Source organism: Hypomesus transpacificus, chromosome 19 (assembly GCF_021917145.1).
Source record: "Hypomesus transpacificus isolate Combined female chromosome 19, fHypTra1, whole genome shotgun sequence".
In the NCBI taxonomy this organism is placed as follows: Eukaryota; Metazoa; Chordata; class Actinopteri; order Osmeriformes; family Osmeridae; genus Hypomesus; species Hypomesus transpacificus.
In genome coordinates this window covers 2,273,203-2,289,686 of record NC_061078.1, presented here as the reverse complement: position 1 = coordinate 2,289,686, position 16,484 = coordinate 2,273,203, and the positions used below count along the sequence as shown (strand labels likewise).

Below are 16,484 nucleotides of genomic sequence, written 5' to 3'. Positions count from 1 at the left end.
TTCAGAATGTGCTGAGAATAATGAGGCATTGAGTCATTACATCATCACCCCCCCCACCCACCCACACACACACACACACGCACTCCTGCTCTCTCTTTCTTTCACACACACATGCACACACTATGCTTGACGGAAACCCAATGTCACACAACGGAAACACACGTGTGTGTGTGTGCGTGTGTGTGTACGCGTGCATTTGCGATAAAGGTGAGGAAAGGAGCAGGTTTTCTTTGTCAAACTTGTAATGCGCCTTTCCGCCCCCCCCCCCCCCCCCCCCGCCCTGCATGCTGCCCCTGGAGCAACAGACCCAGCCACTAAACCAGAGAACCCCCGTCCCATTGTTTCACCAAAGTGAACCCATTTGCCCAGTCACCCTCTAAGCCAATGTGCCACACTTGTCTTGGTTTCTATGGAGACCCTTTCCTCCACCCCAAGCATGTAAATGCCACTCCTCCAGTGGAGGCGGATGGGATGACACACAGGAGGGGCAACCATACACAGACTTCATTTGCAAATGCAAACATGGACCATGAACTTGACCGTTTGCTCCCAAAACCATCCTGAATGTGTTTATTGAAGGCAGCTGGATAACGGGGTGGTATATGTCTTGGATAATTACAACAATAAAAAAACATTTTTGGGCATCTTAAATCCTGTATTCTGTCTGAAATTATATCACAACAAAGATATCTTGACTTATTTTTTTTTGCACTTATTTTCTCAATTCCTACGGAACGTGAAACGTTGTCGAGGTGTTTGCTTTTCGCACTCTGCAGCAGTGTTTTATCGATGTTCTAAATCACGAGTGTTTGTTCCCTTGTGTTCCTTCTCAGCTCTCACAGCAGGGGGCGATGTCCAGCTGGTCTGTCAGTGTGGGGTATTTTCTTACCCTTCTTTCAACAGCATTCCGGTATGGGGTGTATCATTACCTTTCTATCAAGAACAGCTTTAGCTGTCAGACAAAGCCATGGGCTGACCTTGGCCATGAATCGCAGCCACTATGAAGGCTACAGGAGTCAGCATAAACAAACACAAACACACTTCCAGACTGTGACTCTCTAACACAGAGTCAAGGACAGAGGCAACATGCAGTGGGTAGAGAGATGTGGTACATGAAAAGGGAACGGTTGACTTCAAGAACGTAATTGGCATTTCCAAAGTAGATAACCCAACCAAAGCTATTAGAGATGTGCAGACAGAAACTCTACAGTACACAGGCATAACAATCGATGTTCCTTTCCTCTTCACACGTAGCATGGAAATGCCGCCTACCTCCATGTTTTGCTCTAACAATTATGTTTAAAAAGGCTAGAGGGAATAAAATGGCATTTGAACAGAAGAAAAAGATCAACGTTTATCCTGAGAGAAGTTGCTAAACCTCCTCTCTGTTTGACTCAAGCCTGACAACTTTACTATGTTAATTATCTTCATTGGGAAGAACCTCATGTGTAAATAATTTTGTCTGCAAAAATCTTGTTTCTATCTTGGGCTCTCTTGGCGTTTTCTCTCTGCTTTGTTTTTGCAGCGAGGAGAGAGGAAGCCTCGTGTTGAAACAGCAGCTGTAATTCCCGGAACGCATCTTCTGTTATCCTGTGTTCGAAACGTCTTTCATGTGGTAATGAGAGACCAACACAGAAACACATTGCCACATATCTGAGAATGGTTACCATCTGACCACCGCGTGCATGGCCAGCCAGCCAGCCATGTTTCTGGATGGTTACGCGTCCTAGATGGGGAACTCCTGTTATTCTGTGGGACTCTTTGTCCGGTGTTTGGGGGGAGAGTTAGATGACCTCCATAATGAAGATCAGAAAAGCCCAGGTTCGACTCAGCACTGTGATCCTCGTCTCATCCCCCTATGTAAACATGGAAGAGTCAATTCATTCTGCTCTCCTAAGATTTGCATCATTAAGCTTGTATTGCTGCAGCTCACAACATTGAAATCATCTCAAAAGCTGCCGGGGTAACCGCCGCCATCAGATTATCCATACATATCCACACACACATGAACACACATTCATACACACACAAGCGTACAAATCCAAGAACTTGTGTGTGGGGGAAATCTGGGATTTCTTAAGTGCTTATGTTCACCACAATCAGTCAATCAGGTTTTACCGAGAGCTGGTTTTGACGACCAAAAAAACTCTGAACTTGGTCTGAGTCCGAGTCGTGAGGGTGTGTGTCTACAAATGCATCCCTCCACCTCATCCCCACCATCCCCTCTCTGTGTATCCAAGCATGGCGGACGGGGAAGTGGCACATGCGATGCTGGGGGTGCACAGCGTGTCTTTGTCTGCTGAGAGAGGGCCTGGCTCCAACTGGCACCTGCTGGCTGTTTAGATGTGAAACCCAGCAAGTCCCAAAAGAGCACATGGTGCAAGCGAGGAACAGGACCGGAGTGCTCTCTTATCCTGCTGGGAACACATGTGCCACCGCTGATTCCCCACACTGCCCTGTGACCCTCGCTGGCACACACAGCTATGTGTATGGAGTCAAGCCCGGAGGGCAAGATGAAATTAGAATAAGTGGTTCTTTTGATAACTTCTCTGGATTTTGGTTTGGTTTCTCTGACTGTAGCATGTGAGTGACACCATGGAAAAGTAGTTTGTAACTCACTTTTAACATTTGTGGTTTAACAACAGGTGTATTGGGCCAATAGTTGTGTGGACCTGCATTGGAAATCTGTGTTTACGTTATAAATTATGTACAAACACAATACATTACGATTAGTTGGATTTCCTAAAAGGTAACAGGGGCTAGATGAAAGATGTAAGAGGAAGCGCAGGGTAACATTGCGGTCAGGAGCAAACATGAGCAACTAAGAAGGGGGTGTGTTAAAATAATTGGCTGCGTTTCAGGCAACTCCAGTAGTCTCCTAAAGCGGGACTTGCCAGAGTGTTGGGGGGGGAATGTGAGTCTGTGCATGCGTCCATGCGTGCGTGTATGTGTATGTGAGGAACAGCAGCCAACACACACACTTAACATTCGCTCACAACATGGCGATGAAGCGCCGCGATACACGACGGCTCTACCCCGATTAATGCTACCCTGTTATTAAAAACGCAGGGGACTACGCCAAAGGGATTTACAACAACAAATAAGCAGACTAGAGAACACTAGAGCCGATTTATAGGTACGCATGTCGCTGTAACGGTATAGCTGGTTGTATAGACCCTCACGCTGCTTACCCCTCTGCTGGAAATCAAAGGCTCTACATGGCGGTTGAGAGTATCTGGTTTTTCTGTCTACTTTCGCTGGGGTTCTGTGGTCCATCCGTGCAAGGTAGGCTAATACCCTTTAATAATATCAACTGAACAACACATGCTTTTCAAGTTAGGTACATATCTGTACTTCCTTATCTATGTCGGTCAAAACAGCTGGTAGGTTGAGCTATCAACGTTACGATAACAGAATTATAGTGAGCAAATTTGCACCTTGCTTCGTTGCAGTAGGCTACATTTTTTAAGTGTTCATTATGAGTCAGGTTGTATCCAACAGAGGTTTTGAATGACTGTTCAACACCCTTACTTTTGTGAATGTTTGGCTAGGCGCATTGCTTTCTGTGGACACTTGACCGGCCGCTTCAAAGTTGCACATAAGCAACAATGTTAGCATTATAGGCACATTTCGCTCTGATGTTTCAGCGGCGGCACGAGTTCTTTGATGGAATTAATGCCGCTGGAGTTCAGATCAAGGCAGTCGTAGGAAGCTTGGTGGGAACGGGGGAAGCATTTGAGAGGAAGGGGTAATATGCCCAAACTGGATTTTAGGCTGCTAAACATGATTAGTTGTAACAGTTAACATCTGGCTAATGCAGAATTTAAAACGAAAAATGACCAAAGCATTCTTGGTATCATTCTGTATAGAGGTAGCCTAGTTCGTTGTCTGGTGTAATCGAACACTTAATGCATTCATAAATTGAAGTTGTGCCTGTGTTCTTTACCACATGCCAGACTTGTAAAGGCTGTCTTTCTGGCTCTCGAATTGATCAATATGTAGCCTCTCAAATGTGCCCCAGCGTATTTAGCTGTGGGCTATGTTTTAGTTTTTGGTGCTGTTTCTATAGTTGTGCCGACCATGTGCCTTACGCTGTTAGGACAAGGGCGGATGTGTGCAGTTTGTCCAGTGAAATGGTCGTACCAGCTCACAGATTATGATTGCATTGCGGTGGCCTCAGATTCAGAGGCGAGGCAGGGTGACTTGAGAGCAGCCGATCCACTCAGCCGACTGGCGGTGAGGGAGAGGACACGAGAAACGAGTAGAGCAGATATCGAGAGACTACCCGCAGCATTTACATGACAAAGAGGGCAGTGCAGAAGCTCAGACGTAGAGATACGTCTACTAGTATGCAGTTGTAACATTGTGTCGTAGTGACGTACTGTACCCAGAAAAAGCAACTGCTTTCGTTTTTTGAATTCAGATGCTGAGAGATGACTGAATGATTTTCTATTATTATTATTTTAAGATTTGCATGAACAATATAGCTACTTTAACAAAGTCCTCCACAAAGTAGAACGGGAAACGTGTGAAACACCCTATTATGTGTTGTTCTTATAATTAAAGGTCACGTGAGTTGCCTAAATGCTTGCTAGAAACAAACTTCATACAGCTCTTGATGGCTGCTAAGGGATTGCCTTGTTTCCACAGTGTTGTCCAGAAGAGGTAGGCTGTAGGCCTATCACATTAAGAACACCTGTTTGATTCATTGACTAATTCTCATATTTGTACTGTCACACATGTGGGACACCCTGATTTCTTGAGAAAATTCCCCTTTCTGATCCATTCAAACTGGACCTCAGCAGGTATTCAATTTTACGTGACGTTCAAAGAACAACAGGTGAATTACTCATTCACAAGGTTGTTCATCCACGGCTAGTAATGTTGACACTGTTATTTTGAATCATTTACATTTACGCATTTAGCAGACGCTTTTTTATCCAAAGGGACTTCCAAGAATCAATGTTGTCATAATGTTTGTCATTAAATAATAAGATGTTATCATGAGGGACTATGCTTTTGATCCCCTGTTGTGGGCGCATGTGTTTGTGTGTGTTTGTGTGTGTTTGTGTGTGTGTGTGTGTGTGTGTGTGTGTGGGTGGAGGGGGGCTGCCCTGGAGTGTTGGTCTATAGTGAAATGCTACAGTGTGTGTGTGTGTGTTAGGTCAGGTCTGTAGAGAGAGGAAGAGGAATGTTGTGGGTGTTGTTGCTGGGGGTTATTGTGGGAACTGGAGCTGGAGAACGAAGGTTGCTGTCGGGATGGGGGGGGCGGGGGGGCGGGTGGACTGGGATGAATTGACGGGGGAGCCGATGGGGAGGGTTTGGGGGCAAGGGGCGTCGCTACATCAGATCCACAAACAAAGAGCTTGTTTTTTTCCATTTAGAAGATCAAATGAAAATATGTCAACTCCACTGAACTCATCACGAACAAATGAATCGTGGGAGAGGGCGCGGGTGTCTGTGGGTGTTTACACATGCACCCCTCTCTTGGAGGATGAACAGAAGGTAAAACATCCACTGAACACGCTTAGATCCCCACCATTCAAGTTCACCACGACACATTGTTTTTACGTAAAGCTTCTAAATGGAAGAAACGACCAAATGAGACCGTAGTTACGGCACTCAGGGTGTCAGACGGTTTCCCCAGTGGTTGTCATGCCTCCCATCTCCTGAGGGGGCTTTGAGGGCAGGGGCTTCATCACTTCTTCAGTTAAACGATGACACCACTGATTTCCCCCGTGGTCCCAACCGTTCACCTTCTGCCTCATCATCCTGACTCGCCTCATTGCTCTCCCGCCTCCACCGTCTCTGACCCCTGTGTCAACTTCCCCCTCTTCATCATTTTAACGTCTGTCAAATGCTCCACTGATTCAGTGTCTGTTCCAGCTCTCTGCTTTCATCACTGATTCAGTGTCTGTCCCAGCTCTCTGCTTTCATCACTGATTCAGTGTCTGTCCCAGCTCATCATATGGACACAAACACTACCAACGCAAACTTTACTTTCTGATCTGTTAATAAATGCAACAATAGTTTTACTAATACTAACCCTACCCAACCTCACCTTTCCTTCCCCACCAGTACCTACTAGTTCACCTGGCCTTGCCACTTTCCTCAACCTCACCTGACCCACTTTCCATCTTCAGCCACCCCTACCTCACCTGACTCTACCTGTGTCCTCAGCCTCCCCTACCTCACCTGACTACCTGTGTCCTCAGCCTCTCCTACTTCCCCCATCAACCTCACCTGACTCTAGCTTCATTCCAGCCTCTGACCCTGCAGCTGGATCAAGAATTCACTCTGTCTGCCTTCCGGCCTAGAACATAATTGTGAACACGTCTTGCTTAATGACTTCATAAACATAATTGCATTTCTTTGTCCATAATGAGCGGCCCCTTAAACAGTTCTATTATGTAAATGTTTTATCATAAGTGACTATGCTCTTGGCTTAAGTCATTAGCATTGCTTTAATTTTGTCACACAAAATCCTCTAATAATCTCAGTTTTACTTCACTTATTTTGTGCATATTCCCAATTTTGTTTCAGCTTGGATTCAAATAGGAGTTTGGGAGTGTGTAGGAGAGGGGCTGTGTTTGTCCCTCTGTTTGTGTGATTGCATCCTGATCTCTCTGGAGAGCCTAAGCTAAATGAGGATGCATATTATTTAAAGAGGCCCACTTGGCTGAATTTGATATGGGTATCTTTGTCTAGCGAAGATGTTGATTTGTATGGCTGGCTGTGTGTGCCTATTCATAACCCTGAGTGTGTGTGTGGACCAATCCCAGTCCCAGGAGGCTTGTAAAAAGACAGTCTACCAATAGAGAGGTCCGGGGCCCTAGAAGACAGGAAGTGCTTCATTTTTACTACTCAGCTCTTGTCTTTGGTGTCTGTTGATCAAATGTCTTGGTTTTAGTAGTAATGTATGGGTTTGCCATAGTGGGAGATCTTTGGGAGGGGTTTATCACCGAGGATCATCAGGAACAGAGATTTCTGGAAGTTCAGAAAAAATCAAATATATATATATTTCCAGTTCCGGCAATCAGTTCATCATAAGTATATTTTTGGTTAGGGTGGCTGTCAACTGTATTTCTATTTATGAACCCAAGTGGACTGTAATTGTGTCCGTCAAAAACACAATTTCAAAAACAATACCTTATATTACGCAATTCGACTTTTGGTATGTTAGATTTGGGGTCTCTGTTGTATCTTGTGAAAGTTCCTGGCTTAGTATGGTTGTTCGTGTGTAGATGTTCCAGTGGATAGAGCTAGAAGCAGCATTGGAGAGATGTTGTCTGGTCTAAAGCTCTTGTAAGCTCTACCAGCCATCGACCAAAGCACAGATCTCATTCTCATTCAATAAGACTGGCCTCAGAACACTGCAGGGTTATTCTCTGGGTTATTGTCTGCAAAGGCAATAGAACTTCATGAAAAGGTTTATCGATTACATTCGCATGTGGAAAATATGTGGTACAAGAATGTAATTCGTTTTTCTTTCCATATACATCTCTCTCTTATGTATATACAGTACGTTTACTCTACATACAGATATGGCTGTCCGTAAATGTTTCTCAGAAGGTTTGCATACAGAATATGCATCTGTTCATAAAGGCTCTAATGGCGCCAGAATGTCAGATACAGGACAGAAAATAGTAATATTGAGTCGTAATTTTGACCACGCGTCTTTTGCCACATATTTTACAATATTGAATATTGTTTCATTCTTTTTATTTTGTAATTGTTATGCTTTTTGGTTGTTGCTTCTTAATAGATTTGTGACATATATTACTGGTTTGAGAATTCGTCTTGAGGGAGCAGTTGACCAAACTTGGCAATAATTTCCAATTGAAGTAACCTGATACAGAAACTCATTACTTATACCTTATCCCACATCTCTCCAGGAGATAAACCACTTTGAAACCACCTGAAGTGAAACATGCTTTGATCTGAGTGCCGATTAGACCGGTGCGGGAAAAACAGACTTTTCTTTTGAAGTTCCTCCCCCAGTCCCTGTTCTGATGGCACCCCGTGAAAGTGGAGCTGGATCAATATGCTGCCTGATAAGATTGATGAGCTTAGTCAGATGACCTGGGGATCACCGTGGTGATCCAGCAGAACCAGTAGATGTACACCACCCACTTCTAATAGTGTGCACAGACCGTGTGTGTGTATGTTGAGTATGTGATGGTTCACAAACGGAACATTAGGAGAGAAAGCACACCTGAGGGTCTAAGGGATACATTTCTTCCTCAGTGGATGATTTGGTCTAAACTGGGGGTAGATTGGTACAGAAGTGTGAATGATCGTTTGGCCAGTACGGTGTGCCCCAGTGCAACTATATGTTCGAATGCTCAAAGCTTTATGTATTTGTGTATTGGGGAACAGTGAGTATTTTAGCGAGGGAATGTATGCACTGTGTGTGTGTGAGTGAGAAGCAGGGTCTCTTCCTCACGGCGCTCGTTGGGTAAACAGTCATGCGATCACATTCCTTCCATTCCGCACTGCTGTCCGCTCAGTCACATGACCAAGGAAGAGTTGCATGGGGGCCAGTGCTGGGGAGGGCATCCGGGGAGCGTCCGGGGGTGGGGGTGAGGGTGGGGTGCAGTTTGAGGGTCTGCTGCTTCATTTAGAGGAGTGAACTCAGAGCTAGTGGGCAAGGAGCAGGCAGCCAAAAACACAGCCTGTTTCTCTCTGTCTCTTTCTGTCTCTCTCTGTCTCTGTCTCTCTCTCTGTCTCTCTCTGAACCTGTCTCTATCTCTGTCTCTCTCTGTCTCTCTCTCTGTCTCTTTCTGTCTCTCTCTCTGTCTCTTTCTGTCTCTCTCTCTGTCTCTCTCTGAACCTGTCTCTATCTCTGTCTCTCTCTGTCTCTCTCTCTGTCTCTTTCTGTCTCTCTCTCTGTCTCTTTCTGTCTCTCTCTCTGTCTCTTTCTGTCTCTCTCTCTGTCTCTTTCTGTCTCTCTCTCTGTCTCTTTCTGTCTCTCTCTCTGTCTCTGTCTCTCTCTGTACATGTCTCTCTTTCTGTCTCTCTGTCCCTCTCTCTCTGTCTCTAAGAAACCTTTTAACCTCAGATGCCATGGGTTCATCATGAATAGGGCTCCAGGAAATCTGCTGCACACAATGTATAGCAATGCCTTCCCACGCTTCAGAAGGACTCTGCAAAGGTCAAACAAACTAATGAATTGATTCCCACCAGGTCAAACAACTAGGTTCTGAGAGAAGTCTCTCCAGCAACATTCACACGGCAGTCCCAAGCTATGGCACTGTCAGTGTTGCCCAGACAAGATCATCAGTTGTAAAACAGTGTTGGGATAGCGCTCCTGTTGTTTCTAGTCTGTGTCCTTGTGCCTAGCCCCCCCCCCCCCCCCCCGCCCCCCCCCCCCGCCCAGCCCTCTAGCTTTTGGGCTTCCCCCTCATGCAGCCTCTCATGTTAGTTTTGTTGCTAGCCTTGTTGACCCATTGATGTGGCCCCGCTGCTTGATTCGGTCGTGCAGAGCCCCCCCCCCCCCAACCCCCCCCCCCCCCCCCCCCCCCCAACCCCATGCTGCTGGGAGGCCCTTTTGTTAAAGCCTGTAAGAACACAGGGCCGGGATTGGAGCAGGCCAGGATGTGCATGAATGAGTACTGTACATAGAGCGGCAGGCATGGACTGGCGGGGGAATCTCTCTCTCTCTATCTCACTCTCGCTCACTCTCTCTCTCTATCTCTCTCAATCTCTATTGTTTATGTAGGCTTGTTTTTGCCATAGAGAAGTCAGTACATCAGCCCACCACTGGTCTGCTAGCCTGTTGATTATAGTGTGGCTGTGTGCTGGTGGAGTCTCCTAGGCAGAGTTGTGGTACTTTGGTTTGCCACTTCTCTATATGTGGGCCTTAGATCACCTTCCTGTAGTGAGTGTTTTGTGAACTGTTGGCCTCGGTTGGCCAGAGAGTCAGAGAGAGAGGGAGAGTCAGAAAAAGTCGCAGAGAGAGTGAGAGTCAGAGAGAGTCAGAGAGAGTCAGAGAGAGTCAGAGAGAGTCAGAGAGAGTCAGAGAGAGTCAGAGAGAGAGTGAGAGTTGGAGAGAGTCAGAGAGAAAGTGAGAGTTGGAGAGAGTCAGAGAGAGAGAGAGTGAGAGTTGGAGAGAGTCAGAGAGAGAGAGAGTGAGAGTTGGAGAGAGTCAGACAGACAGAGAGAGAGTGAGAGTTGGAGAGAGTGAGAGACAGAGTCGGGAGATAGAGGCTGTGTCTACTACTGCGCACTTGTGCACTTTGAGCACTGACTTTCAGTGCTTAGGGCGCTTCACTCACAAAACCAGCAGAATTCAGTGCACTGAAAGTACCCGGAAGGCGCACTGCAAACGGTCCAAAAAAACAGTGTACAACGATGGACACTACTCGCCCTAAACGGGCACCATCTTGGCTACATAGCGGAACAGGAGGAGCCCTTTCGGTAGCTTTTTCCACTTGGGGTGGAGAAGCGCATTCATTTTGGCAGGTTTGGCGGCTGTCGCGAGCAGATTTGAGTCCGTCACTTCCCGCCAAGTGGTTAACATAAGTGTTCCATTTGAGCCAGCACTACTCAGCGATGGAGTGCACTACAGATGTAAGTGAACTGTATTGCAGTGCACTGTATTGCAGTGCGCTGTATTGCAATACACTGTATTGCAGTGCACTGTCTCGCAGTGAACTGTATTGCAATGTACTTCGTAACGTGCGCGTTAGTAGACACAGCCAGAGTGTGAGAGTGCAGGGTGGGGGAAGGGGGGGCAGCACAGCTGGAATGGTTAGCGCCTGACACTGCAGCTGCTGGCCCGATTTCCTTGTCTCCACTTTGCTTATGAGTCACTGTCTGCCTGGGTGGAATTACCGCATGTTGATATTGCTCCTGAGAATCCACTTAATTCACTGGGCCAGTGCAGTACCAACTAAACAGGCATTAACCTTCAAAGACAAACATTGTGTATTAGTAAAATTAATTAGGTAAGGGGCAAGAAAATGACATTTTTTGCAGTGGGATGTGTGTGTGTGCTTCATTTCAGCACCTTTCACTTACAGACAGTTATTCTCTGTTCTCATGGAAGGGTCAGATAACAGTAGGGGCCTAGTCAAGCACTGCAGTTACTCAGATAAAGGCCTAGGAAGGTCTGTGTTTTGACCATCAAATGAGTTGGGTTTGTCTTTGCATGTCTGCCAAATGAGTTGGCAGCATGTCAGAGTAATTGTACATCCGGCACACAGACGTATGGTGAAGAGAGAGTCCCTGCACACCACAGTTTATAAAGGGCGACTGGACACGTACACCTTAGCTGCAGGGTTTGCATATGGATGATCAAAATCCTGCAAGTATCATAAATATCACTGACATGAACAGCTCCTTCCTCAAACACAGTCAACATACAAACTGCATTTGTAATGAGTAGGAGAGTACACGTGTGCACGCACACACACACACACACACACACACACACACACACACACACACACACACACACACACACACACACACACACACACACACACAGAGAGCACACACTCACTCACACTCCAGCTGGAATATGCTGCTATCTGTCAGAACTTGATGCATACAGCTATCAGCCCTCAGTAGACTCACATTATGTGCAGTGTGTTTGTGTGCATGCGTGTCTGGCAACTGAACCATCGATGGTTAGAGAGTGTGTTTTGTAGATGTGCACGACATGCCGGCCTCTTACTTACCACTCTCTCTCATCTTCCATTTCTCGCTTGCATGAATAGTAACCCCCCCCCCCACACACACACACACACACACACACACACACACACACACACACACACACTCCCTCCTAACCCCTGGATCCCTCTGTGTGCTTGTGAAGGTAGCCATGTTCCTCCGTAGACAGACAGTGTATCCCGGTTAAGGGGGCCAGCTGCAGTTTCCCGTTTCCCCATCAGCGTGATGTTTTCAGGTGTTTCCCCATCAGCGTGATGTTTTCAGGTGTTTCCCCATCAGCGTGATGTTTTCAGGTGTTTCCCCATCAGCGTGATGTTTTCAGGTGTTTCCCCATCAGCGTGATGTTTTCAGGTGTTTCCCCATCAGCGTGATGTTTTCAGGTGTTTCCCCATCAGCGTGATGTTTTCAGGTGTTGCTAGTTTGAGCTGATGTGATTTATCATCGCTCATGTTTGTTAGTGTAGGCCACCTACTCTCCATCAGCATAAGGTACCATTCTTGTTGTTGTTTGTTTGTTAGGTACAGGCTTTAAAGTATAGATGTATGGGGATGTATGGTTTTCAGATGTTTTATTGCTCAATCGTTCGTCAGATGTACATACAGTGCCCTCCAAAAGTATTGGAACAGTGAGGCGAATTCCTTTATTTTTGCTGTAGACTGAAAACATTTGGGCTTGACATCAAATAATGAACGTGAGACCAGAGATCAACGTTTCAGCTTTTATTTCCAGGTATTTACATCAGGATCTGATGCACAACTAAGAAAATATCACATTTTGTTTGAATCCACCCATTTGTCATGTGAGCAAAAGTATTGGAACAGATATACTTAAAACATATTTAAGTGAATAAGACTTAATATTTAGTTGCAAATCCTTTGCTTTCAATAACTGCAGCAAGTCTGTGACCCATTGACGTCACCAAACTTTTGCATTCTTCCTTTTTGATGCTTTCCCAGGCTTTCACTGTAGCCTCTTTCAGTTGTTGTTTGTTTTGTGGGGTTCCTCCCTTCAGTCTCCTCTTAAGCAGGTAAAATGCATGCTCTATAGGGTTTAAGTCTGGAGATTGACTTGGCCAGTCTAATACCTTCCATTTCTTGCCCCTGATGAACTCCTTTGTTGTTTTGGCAGTGTGTTTTGGGTCGTTATCTTGCTGCATGATGAAGGCTCTGCCAATCAGTTTGGTTGCATCTTTCCTTAAATTGGCAGACAAAATGTTTCTGTAGACTTCCGAGTTCATTTTGCTGCTGCCATCATGTGTTACATCCTCAATGAAGATTAATGAGCCCGTCCTAGAAGAAGCCATGCAAGCCCAAGCCATGACATTACCTCCACCGTGTTTCACAGATGAGCTTGTGTGTTTGGGATCATGAGCAGTTCCTTTCTTTCTCCAAACTTTAGCCTTTCCATCACTTTGGTAAAAGTTAATCTTTGTCTCATCAGTCCATAAAACTTTGTCCCAGAATTTTTGAGGTTCATCTCTGTACTTTTTGGCAAATTCCAGCCTGGCCTTCCTATTCTTCTTGCTAATGAGTGGTTTGCATCTTCTGGTGTAGCCCTTGTACTTTTGTTCATGAAGTCTTCTGCGAACAGTAGATAGTGATACCTTCACTCCTGCCATCTGGAGGTTGTTGCTGATCTCACTAACAGTTGTTTTAGGGTCTTTCTTTACAGCTCTCACAATGTTTCTGTCATCAACTGCTGATGTTTTCCTTGGTCTACCTGTTCGACGTCTGTTACTTAGTACACCAGTAGTTTTCTTCTTCTTCAGGACATTCCAAATGGTTGTACTGGCTATGGCCAATGTTTCTGCAATGGCTCTGATTGATTTTCCATCTTCTCTAAGACTCAGAATTGCTTGTTTTTCACCCAAAGACAGCGCTCCGGTTTTCATGTTGTTTTCACCTCTGAATACAGTCTGCATAGACAAAACCTATCTTACCCAATCTGAACCTGAGTGTAGACATTCAGTGGTATTTATTGATTGAATAATGTATGTAATAGGACACACCTGGGCAACAAAACACACCTGTCAGTCATATGTTCCAATACTTTTGCTCACGTGACAAATGGGTGGGTTTGAACAAAAAGGTGATATTTTCTAATTTGTGCATCAGATCCTGATGTAAATACCTGGAAATAAAAGCTGAAACGTTGATCTCTGGTTTCACATTCATCGTTTGATGTCAAGCCCAAATGTTTTCAGTCTACAGCAAAAATAAAGGAATTGGCCTCACTGTTCCAATACTTTTGGAGGGCACTGTACTAATTCTAGATGTTGCCCTGTTTAACAGCTAATGCGTCTTGTGTAGCCTAATTTACTAATGTATCCCAATTGGCTCTATAGATATGCACAGACAGTGATGCATATTTCCAGGAAACAACAGGCCAGGTGTAAAACTTCCGGTAAGTTAGAGACCAGAACCGGAAATGGTAGCTACCAGAAGATGTTGACTTGACTTACGCAATATGTGGAATATCGAGGACGGTCGTTTATATTTGAGTATATTATTATTGTGTGTGTGTGTGTCGTTTTTAACACACAACCTTAAGTTTTGTTGCAGGAAAAAATCTATATCTCACGGGGGGTGTGTCTGGTGGCTGAGCGGTTAGGGAATCGGGCTAGTAATCAGAAGGTTGCCGGTTCGTGACAAATGATGTTGTGTCCTTGGGCAAGGCGCTTCACCCTACTTGCCTCGGGGGAATGTCCCTGTACTTACTGTAAGTCGCTCTGGATAAGAGCGTCTGCTAAATGACTAAATGTAAATCTGGACTGCACTGTACTATGAGGAGTTGTTATTTTTAGGCTACACGTCTCAGTTACGCACTAGGATTTAGGTGTGTGTGTTTGTGTTTGTGTGGAGGGGGGCAGTGTGGAGGGGGCAGTGTTGAGGGGGCAGTGTGGAGGGGGCAGTGTGGAGGGGGCAGTGCGGAGGGGGGCAGTGTGGAGGGGGCAGTGCGGAGGGGGCAGTGCGGAGGGGGCAGTGCGAAGGGGGCAGTGCGGTGGGGGCAGTGCGGAGGGGGCAGTGCGGAGCCTCTACCAACTCGAATGCCCAGCCCCTCCCTGACCCCCTCCCACACTGGACCCACTGGGTTTACATGTTCTCATAGGTGTGTAAGGGGTAAAAATGGGGGGGAGTGGAATGGAGTATGTGTGACTGTGTCTCTAAACCCACAGTGTTTGGGGCTATCTCGTTGTTATGATCAGTGACTTAGGCACTTTCGTAAAACTCTCTCTTGGAAGTCGCTTTGGATAAAACAGGAGTGTGAGGGGAGGGAGGGGGAGGGGGAGGGGGAGGGAGGGGGGGGAGGGGGGAGGGGGGAGAGAGGGGGAGGGGGAGGGGGAGGGGGGGAGAGAGGGAGAGAGGGGGAGAGGGGGAGGGAGGGGGAAAGATGGAGGGAGCGCATGAGATCCTAAGCGGGCGTGTGCGTCTTTCCGAGGGCAGCTTGCCCCTGTGGGCCGTGACTCACCTCTCCTTCACACCTGCTTCCAGGCTGCTCTCTGCCCACTGCATGGATCGCTACAGACAAGTCCATCAGCCAAGCCAAACCGCTGGCGGAGATGGGGGGGTGGGGGGGGAATGGCTGCTAATGCTTTAATGACTTAACGAGACCTAATTAGTTTGAATGGGAGAGAGGAGAGCAGGGAGAGCGAGGATCTGAGGAGGTGAGCTGGGGTGAGCGAGCTGCTGTTCCTGTTCAAGCTGCTCCCACAACACTGGAGAAACGCACAACGTGGTGGTGCTGTCTCTCGGACCGCATGTTGGATGTTAACACGCGCACACACACACACAATGCCTGTGAAGAGCTTTAAAGTCGGTGTGTAGTCTGTGTGCAAGGCAGGCATGTGTTGCTTTCAGTGCATGTGTTCACGCTGCTGAGCTTGGTGTGTGTGTGTGTGTGTGTGTCACACGCGTCAGTGTGTCACACGCGTCAGTGTGTCCGGGTGTGCCTATGGCTTCCAGGGCATCACTCTGCTTCTAGGCAGGATGGCTGTGGGGTTGTGTTAGGATAATTTCATTTCTCCAACAGGTTGGTTCTCATTTAATCAAGAAAATCATTCCATCTCCCATTAACTTAATTAATCCTCTGCCTCGTTGCGAGAACACAGCGCACCTCCAGTGTGTGTGTGTGTGTGTGTGTGTGTGTGTCTGAACTATAAACGTGTGTGTTCCCGGTCTCTGTGTGTGTGTGAGGTTGTGGTGATATGTGATGTTGCTGATTGGTCGGTCTCCACAGTACATTCTCAGCTTGTTTGCTTCAGTGACAGTTGCCTCACAGCACTCACAGACGACACCTTTTCAGCTACGTGACTGCAGGCCCCTCCCTGTCTTTAACCAGAGACAAGAAGAAGAAGGTCAAATTCCCGGCTGCATAGGTTAACACAGAATGCTGCTAAACTCATTCAACAGGCCCTTTTCTTATCTCCTTCTGCTAATGAAACCTCTCTATGGAGGTTGTTGTGCTAAGAGGTCAGCCATTATTGGATTTTTGGTCTTCACCACAAACCACTGACCCCCCGGGTCGAAGTCACATTTGTTTCTGTGGTGCTTTCTGCGACGTGCCGTCTCTTGATGATTCGTTTGCTGTGAATCCAGCCAGTTGGTTGCAGGCTGTGCCGTAGCTTCACAGAGAGCCGACTGCAGAGCTCAGGGCGATGGAGCGTGACGTTGTTCCTATTCTACAGGGCTCTGGTCAGGTGTTTGCGCTGCGTTTCGTCGCAGGCTTTCCTGATGTGACCTTTCCTCCATCTTCTCTCCTCCCCCTTCTCTCCTCTTGTTCTCTCCATTTCCGAAGCTAGCTCTCTC

The 16,484-nt window shown here is 46.6% G+C and overlaps 1 protein-coding gene across 1 annotated transcript in view; it reads right to left on the bottom strand.

Moving 5' to 3' along the window:
* Window positions 1-4,182: 4,182 nt before the first annotated feature.
* The window catches only part of LOC124481997 (protein unc-13 homolog C-like), a 74,306-nt gene continuing 62,004 nt past the window's right edge, over window positions 4,183-16,484 (bottom strand). Inside the window, exon 24 of the mRNA XM_047042320.1 lies at window positions 4,183-4,230. Coding sequence (XP_046898276.1) covers window positions 4,183-4,230 — 48 coding nt within the window. The remainder of the gene's footprint in view (window positions 4,231-16,484) is intronic.